The sequence below is a fragment of the Anopheles stephensi genome, chromosome X (assembly GCF_013141755.1).
Source record: "Anopheles stephensi strain Indian chromosome X, UCI_ANSTEP_V1.0, whole genome shotgun sequence".
NCBI lineage: Eukaryota > Metazoa > Arthropoda > Insecta > Diptera > Culicidae > Anopheles > Anopheles stephensi.
The window spans coordinates 782495-791062 of record NC_050201.1 but is presented as its reverse complement, the minus strand read 5'-3'; the positions used below and the strand labels follow the sequence as shown (position 1 = coordinate 791062).

Genomic DNA, 8568 nt, shown 5'->3' with positions numbered 1-8568 from the left:
ATAACATTTTCCTTCAATTCGCAAAAGATCAATATTTAAATTATACTAAAAAAATCATGTTATACATGCTTTTAAATAAATAAGGCGAAAGTATTTGAAATAAAACTCACCAACGCTCCGCAATGTGCTGGTGTTGGTGAGCAGTAGCGCTTGTGGTAAGCATAAAAAGCATCGGACGTTTGCACATCGGTCAAAGTGTACCGCAACATCATTTCGATTCCATCGCTCGGCGTGTTCGGGTGTGCGTAACGAACCCGCAGCAACCCTCTTGGTGCATTGTTTTGCTTTCACCAGGCCCTTGGTGCGCGCGTGTGTGTTTCTGTTGGTGTGTCAGTGGACGAGAACCTACGTGTGGTGCGTGGAGTGACCAGAACGTCCAGAGAACAACCTGTTCACTCTTCATATTCTTGACCGCGCCCGCTCAAGTGTGATTTTGTGACGGCGTGTGTGTGTGTGTGTTTGTGTATGGTTCCGTTTTCTTTTGTGTGTTTCGAAGCAGAGAGCTATGTCTGGCACGTTCCGGGCGGACCAGTGGCAACAGTGAGAACGGTACGCGAACCAGAAGCCCTTCAAAGTTTGTTTTCAGTTTTTGTGGCCACCGTCCGTATCCGGTCGTGATTACGGGCTTAGAAATCTTTCTTCTACCTTTTCGTTGCTTCCTCCCGAACCTCGGCCGGGGAGTTGAGAACCGGTTTTCGTAACCTCCGGTGTACGGTAGTGTTAGTTCTTCAAGGGTGGAAAGTGTGCGATGGTAGCCTAACCAATACCCACCCACTACGTCACGATCAACTCCAGGAAATCCACGATCATCTCCAGGATCAAGATCTGGTACCGTCTGTCAAAAACAAAATAAAACCCAACCAGCCAGCTTCAAGTGAATAGCTCAACAACCGTGGCGTAATGGCGAGCAGGCGATCCTCGATGAGTTGCGCTGGTGGCCAGTATGGTCGGTATCTCGTCTTCCTTAGTGCGTGCCTTCAACTGCTTCCGTTGGTTTGGACCGTGTCACGGTCCTCGTCCGTTACGCTCGAGTCTCGGATGAGAGATGATCCAGATTTATCCGAGGTTTGTATGGAAGTAGTCCTGTTCTTGTTATTCCTAGTTGAAGAGGATTTGCGAAAATTCTGAGAAACTTAAAGTGACGAACTTTTGAATTGAAGTCCAAGACAATAGACTATGACCCTATAACCCCAAGAAGTTCCTTTTGCTGCTCTCTTTCTTAACTTGTGATAAACCCGTTTAATAGACTATGCCGCAACTGCAATGATCCTTGATAACTATCTCCAAAGTTTGATAATTATCTCCAAAGTCACCAGACTCCAACTTCAAATCAAGTTACATGAGACCCTCGGTTCAGATATTGGACGTGACTTAAAATTGGAAACGTTTGGCATTTTGTGGCAATCGCCAGATTCTAGATCGATAGCGATATGAGCGCTCTATTCACCAAACAGCACCTCCTGTACGCTTTATTTCATTTGTCTGTATTGAATCGGGCCCCATCCATCCGTGCAAAGGATGTACTCTGTCTTTCTTTCTCTATGGACCACCTTAATTTCGAACGAACCAAATGTGAGTGTTTTAAATTTAACACTTCGACTTCCAATAGGGCAAGTGAGGGTGGGCTTCGGTTTATGTGTGTGTGTGGGGATGTGTTTATATTAGGGTACAGAAATAGACAAAAATCAATGCAAATCATCTCGGCCTCGGCGAAGGGTGACTCACACTGCACAATCGCTTCCCCTAAAGCGTGTCCTTTCCCTGATGACTCAAAATCGGAACTTGGTAGCGGAGTGGAATACCAAGCGAGGGGGTATTGGGAGGGAGGATGGGGGACAGGAAAGGGGTGGAATAAATTTTGCTCGCTGCGCGACCCCGTTTCTGCTAGATACACGCGATTGTATTAAAACACTTGCCTCGGTTAGTTGAAGTGGGAAGAAAACTGTTGGGAAAACACAGGGGATAGTTTGATCCTGGACAGGGCCACAATCACCAGCAATCAGCCACTGCTACTACTACCACCATCAACAATCTTTTCGTTTAAATTGCTTTTTTTCTGCTGTATCAAATGAAATGCGAGAGCGTGTTCCCGTTGGCCAACCCTCGCCAAGCCTCGGCGATTCCTTGCACCGCACGCGAATATTCCCTATTAAAGCGAGAGTAGCGGGAAAACTATTTTGCAACAACAACAAAACCCACACACATCCCGTCGACGGCTTGTGTTTCATTATGGTTTTGCCGTGGCGAGCAGTTGGCGCCAACTCATGTCCTTTGAATTGTGGTGTGCTGAAACGGGGGAAACGTACGGATATTGGAGGTTCGCCATCTCTGTTGTGCGGTGAGGCATGATAGTTTTCTCGTCCTAGTCCGATATTTTCCTCGCTTTCCTTGTTCGTCCTCCGCATCCCCCTTTGCACCACCGCTTGGGTAAACTGCGGATCTGCCTCCTGTCGTTTGACGAGTGACGAGAAATTTGTCCAATAAGGGGGACGTAGGGGACCACTGAAGAAGCGAGGAATGAGGATTTTCCATCACTCACCTCACCAACATCAGTATCCGTATCCGTTGCCGTTAGCGACCGACAAGTCTCCGACCAGAAATTGGTTGGCGCCAGCATGTCCTCCTTACGCACACTCACGCACCACCGATTGGGTTACACACTGTCGAGGGGACGTCCGTTTTTGGGGTGAGTGACTAAGCTCCAAAAAAAAAAAAATAAGCGACGAGGTGCAGAACACTAAGACACTAGACACGCTTGGGGATTCATCGAATGCTTTCTTACTGGTGAATTATATGCACACTGACACACACACATGCAGGATAAGCGATACGAGGTTACGCTGACTACAGAGAGTGGTTGTAAGCGAAGTAGGTTAAAGAGATCTACTGCTTTTATTTGTTTTGCGACATTTCGATGGTTTTGTTGGCATGGGAGCTTTTTCTGGAATAATGGAGCATGGGTGACGCAGTGAAATGAATACTATTTTTGGAAGGAGTATACTCCACTACGATGTAGCATTGACGATTCAGGATTTTATCACATTGAGCTACTTAAAGGCGTAGAATAATCAAACTAGTAATATAATGCTTGCAACTCTTCCAGTTCTACTCGTTAATCGAGCGAGATGAAATCGCCATGTCGAAGCTAGTCCACCATTCACTAACAATATTTGCACCAACGAATCAAGCCTTCCAGCGGTACCTCAACAACAAGACGATGCTCAACTATCACATGTGTAAGCATTCGCAGAAGGCTACAACCTGATGTACTTTGTATACTAACTGGTCGTCTTCTCCATTCTTCCATCCTTGCAGCGTCCACTCCACTACGGTTATCGCAGCTCGGCGATACGGTACGTTCGCTTAATGACGATGGTACACCGCTGTACATCACCAGGAAACGCCCGCTGAGCGGCATGCAGGAGGATCTGTACGTTAATAGTGCGAAGATTATCCGGGAGCGTTCCAATATGGAGTTTAAAAACACCCGTGGTTACACGCAGGTAGGTGGGCTCAGGATTTTACTGCTGATGTCATTCGTGATTCAGGGGCTCTAATTACACCAACTTCCGGAACAGATTCTGCACATTATAGACGATGTGCTGACGCCTATAACGACGGTGTTTAACAAAACGCTGGATACACCCAATCCGGATGCTTTCGGATTCCTGCAGAGCGTGGAGGCGATCAACATTGAGCCACATCGGGTGCGGTACGTGTTGGGGATATATCGGGATACAAAATGGGCGAGGTCCACAATTCATTTTCTCCTATCCTCTTTGTACACACTAGATCCTTCCGGAAAAAGATACTCAACCTGAAGCGAGACCAAGTGTTCAAGAAACCGGGCATCTCCACCTTCTTCATACCGGTCGAGACGGGCTTTAAGGTAATGGGCATACATCCGCGAAATCGTTGCGGAGCCTCTATTAACGTAACGCAACGCCGTATTGATTTGTTCTCGGCTTACAGGTACCACCGTACCCCACCTTGAGCATGGTGGATAAGAGAGTGATTGATGGGCATGTCATACCGAACAAAGCCATTTTCACCACGCCTGCTCCGTATGGACAACCTTTGGAGACGCTCCAGTTTGAGGATGATCTACGGGTAACGATAACCTTCTTCCGGCACGACACCGGCAAGAATGCGCGAGGTATGTGCACCTTCCTACATGCTCTACATCTTGAAAAATCTCTCTTTATCTTCCTGATTGTTCTGCCATCTTAAATTCTAGTGTTTGTGGTGTCCAACACAATGTACTCCAACTCGCGACTCACTCCTGGCGCTGTAATAGCGGAAATCGTCAAGGCAAACATCCCAGTTGCCAATGGTGTTGTGCATTTGATTCACCGTCCACTAGTCATTGTCGATATGCATGGCCTTGAGATGCTTACGGTAAACAGTCACTCTCACACATCTCGCTGATTGAGAGACGCTTATAACATGCTCGTTTTCGTCGATATCTTAACAGGACAACAGTCACACACTGTGGTCCAAATTTCGGGACTTGATTGAGGATTATGCACCAGACTTCCTGAACATACTGCGAGGTATGAACCAGATGACGATCTTCGTACCGCAGGATGACGCTGTTTCGCAGATGATGCAAACAAACTTCATGAGGTAAGAGATGAGGTTGAGGGAGAAAAATTCAAAGCTGTTGGATCTAACTTTCTTGTCGTATTCTCTTCCTCTTGACAGCAATCGGAAGAAACTGCGCGAGGTGCTTTTGATGCACGTAGTACCGGATGCTATTACGATCGATAAAATAAAGCGTAACAATCAGAACCATGTAAGTAGCGGAATATCTTGTAGGATCTATCTAACATCAAGGCAGGATCACTCTCAGGATACTAACTTTCCTTCTTTCCACTAGATTTACCAAATACCAACCATGAGCAGCCGGCGCTTTATTTACTTCAACCTGAACGAAAACCGAACCACTCACGCCAAAAGTGTCACTGTCGAGGGTGGAGGTGTTAATGCGTCCCTGATCCTGGGCGATATTGCCACCAAGGATGGCTACATTCACATCATCGACCGTATGCTCGGCGTATCGTACATGACCATGCAGGAGAAGCTTGAAACCGATCCAATGTTGAAGTAAGTTCCTCTCTCAGCGCACACACTCAGGATGGTGTATCGGTGTTCTTAGTTCTCATTTCGTACGAATGGTTTTCTTTCGTTTCTTCATGACCAGTCTCACGTATCACTTTGGAAAGTTAAACCACTTTAACGACCAGCTCAACATGACGAACAAACGCTTTACGTTCTTCGTACCGAGGGACAAGGCCTGGATTCAGTGGTTTATTGAGCATCCGGCTGCAAATCTCGACGATTTTGTGCGGAACCGTGACCAGGTATGCTAGGGCATGATTTTCTCGATCTGTAAGATTATTAGTAACGTTCTCGGTATCTCTCTTCCTTCGTTTTAGTCTCGTCTGGTGTTGGAGCAACATCTGATCGTTGCCGATCGGGTGTTTAGTATGGGTGATCTTCGGAATATGTCCCACGACTCACTCATCCTGCCTACGCTCGGTCCCGAGAGCTTACAGATTCGCGTCAAGGAAGAAGACAACAGTAAGTAGAGGACTGGCATGGTCCTTAACTATTCAATGCTTATATTTGTCCGCTTGTACTTCACAGGGTACTTCATCCAGTGGAAGGAAACGGGCCGCTGGACCACTGTGTTCCGTGCCGATGTGGAATGTACTAACGGGCTGATCCACGTTATCGATACACCGTTCGTACACGAGTATGACATGATCACTAGCGGTGGTAGTGAGGTCCACCATACTGGACCAATCCTAATACTGTTGGTGACAGTATTATCCATGTGCACCGCCTTGGAAATGTTCTGAAAGTCGTCCAAAGTCAACGTTTGTAAGGCACACCGCCATAAGAGGATACCGATTGTGGATTATGCTTACGGGTTCGAGCTGTCTGCCGATGGATCAGCTTGAACTGTTATTTTGTTGCCAAATATTTGGGTTCGCGTTGAGACTCTCTTTAGTAGTATAGTGGTACCGGTAGTTTGAATTTGAATTCTGTTTATTGCCCTGATAGTGATTGTTGTTAAACATCTCTCTCTCTCTCTCTCTCTTACTCTTTCTATACTCTCTCTCTATCTCTGTATCTCGTAATAGATATTGTTTTAAGTGAAATAAGTTGCATTTCAAGAATCTCGTATTTAACGGCTGCGGCCTATATCCAGGTCGGTTATTTTTACATTTTACTTCACGATGAAGTCTAGCATGTACGTTAGCATATGTAAGGAATGCTTGTGACGTTGGTTTAGTTTTGTGTGTAGCATACTGTTCCTTTCTTTCCTCGGAAAACCAAAAAAAAAAGGGTTAAAATACTAAGGCGTTATGATTGGTTTGCATTGATTTCTAGTGTGTGCAGTATATCTACTCTTATTATATCTCCTTCCTTCGCTTTTCATACACGATATCCGTACCTTTTTCAATGTGTTCGTGTGCCTTAATATACAATTTAAAATATATATACAACCAAAACCACAAACCGACCCGAAGAAAAGGAACACTACCATGCCGTAACTACCGTATTGCCTAGTAAGAAAATGCCTTCTTCTGCCTGCAGACGAACTACTATAGATAACAAATTCTACCGCTGGCAAACTGTTGAAACGAAGTAAGATAAGCGACAAAATCAAGCTGCGTGTCCATATTTTGTGTGCGTGTGTGTGTCTAATTGTTGAAACCATATTTACAACACCCCCAGGAACGTGTGTGCAAAATAGCTGGAGGACTTCTGGAAACCAAAAAAAAAAAAACAAACAAAATGGCCACAAACACAAGACGAAAGCCAATGCATGCACCAAGTGACGTGATTAGTTTGGAGCAAAGAGTTGCTGCTAAAATGATATTAAAATAGTCATCTTTTGATACTAAATGACCTCCCCAATCCTTCCACCAACCCCTATCCTGCCCGCAGTCCTCTTCTGATTTTTTTTGTCAGGACAAAAGATGATTCTAGGCGTAAGTGACGCATTGCCAAATTAAACGTAAACTAATCTAGTAATGGAAGTAAAGCAGGAAAGCAGGGAAAAAAACCAGTTCTTTGAATATCGCTTCATCAAACTCATAAATTCCTTTCAATGCCTTATACCGGAGAAAAAAAGTGTAGTTATCGTGCTCTGTTTTCTTGGATTAACTTGTTTTGACGATTTGGCGTGTGCCTTCTGTTTTTGTGTCTTGAATCCTAGTATAAGTGTCAATACCTTTAATAGCCTGTAAACAAAGCATAAAAACCCGATCTAATGTAATATTGTAACAAGAAAACTGTAACCTGTAGCTTGAATGAATTGAACAGCTAAATATAAGACGATACTATGACAGAACGAGCATGGTGGAGTTAGTTTTTAATTTCAGCAAGACGGTGACTTGATGACATTGTGGATCTCGTTAACCCTGATGAAGAAATCTTTTAATTTTGTTCATCTAATGAGCTAATTCCTAGTTTTCATGATTAGCCTGCTAATGATCATCAACTTGTCATCGAGACGAGGTCCTCAATTTGCTGACGCGCTCACTGTACTCTCGTACAAAATTACCCGCATATGCCCTAGTTTTCTTATCCAATGTACAGACTACACACACAAAAAGTACTATTCCAAATTAATGGTGACGGTGAAACCGAAGGAAATGACACCAATTAGGGCGGAGCGTCTTCCACCAACGGTACTTCTTGCGAACATATTAAATTAGGCCACAGTAGGTTGTTCGTTCTCACTGACCGAAGTGTGAACTGGTCGGTCGGCCGTTGATGACTTCCTGCCCGCGGTCATCAAATTACACCGTACGCATCTTTACGGTGTTAATTGGATTTGCTCGGTCTCCGTCAGGTCTTTCAGCACCATTTTAATGCGCCCAAGGGGGCGGTAAGGCCCTAAGACCTTACCACCGAAAACCGTAAAGCAAGGAAAATCTTAATGTCCGTGTGTGCTTTTGTTCTTGAGGACCATATCCCGAGTGGACTTAATTTGGTTAGAACGACTGGTATACGTCATTCCGTCGAGCCGTCGCTAATCGCTTGCTGTGGTGGCATTTGTTAACGCTTCCTCATCCCTCCAGGTCGGATGTAATCACTGTACTGCTGTTTACACCGCAAACGCAAATACGCACGTGCGTGTGGGCAGCAATCGGAAGAAAGGTTTTCAAAAATCAATACGCTACCGGCACGGTGTACCAGGCGACAATGAGTGGTTGGAAAAAGTAGAGTACAAACGATTATTGATCTTTGCGCTAGCAGTAGCAAAAGTTTGGGCAGGTCTTTCTGCTGTCTGTCGTCCGATATCTTCACGGAGTCGCGTCGTAAGATTCAAGGGGCAATTGGAAGTTTGAAGCTATCATACCACAAGATCGTCCATTTAATCATTGAACAGAATTTCTGGCAAGATACATCACCAAAACCGCGAACCAATGAAACTGCGTCCACGACGACAACGACTCTTTCCTGATCGATTTGGTTGCGCATGATCACGTTCGCCGAGGGTCGAAAGCTACCAAGTAGCATCGTATCCTGTTCTTTGCCACTGTGTGA

The 8568-nt window shown here is 45.1% G+C and overlaps 1 protein-coding gene across 1 annotated transcript; it reads left to right on the top strand.

Annotated features, from left to right (window-relative positions):
* The first annotated feature begins 118 nt into the window (after positions 1-118).
* On the top strand, positions 119-7370 carry LOC118502356 (fasciclin-1). Its single transcript, XM_036034552.1, has 13 exons — positions 119-1065; positions 3104-3236; positions 3316-3503; positions 3579-3712; positions 3793-3889; positions 3973-4156; positions 4238-4398; positions 4475-4626; positions 4705-4795; positions 4880-5106; positions 5204-5363; positions 5439-5583; positions 5650-7370. Exons 1-13 carry the CDS (start codon positions 901-903, stop codon positions 5862-5864), a joined length of 2052 nt encoding a protein of 683 aa, XP_035890445.1. The 5' UTR covers positions 119-900; the 3' UTR covers positions 5865-7370.
* Positions 7371-8568: the final 1198 nt, after the last annotated feature.

What these genes read in the sequence shown, in the direction of transcription:
- LOC118502356 (XM_036034552.1), top strand. Translation starts at nt 901, where the DNA reads ATGGCGAGCAGGCGATCCTCGATGAGTTGCGCTGGTGGCCAGTATGGT. An exon ending in ATTGAGCCACATCGGGTGCG is followed by an intron (nt 3,713 to 3,792) that starts GTACGTGTTGGG and finishes TGTACACACTAG; the next exon opens with ATCCTTCCGGAAAAAGATAC. An exon ending in CGTCAAGGAAGAAGACAACA is followed by an intron (nt 5,584 to 5,649) that starts GTAAGTAGAGGA and finishes TGTACTTCACAG; the next exon opens with GGTACTTCATCCAGTGGAAG.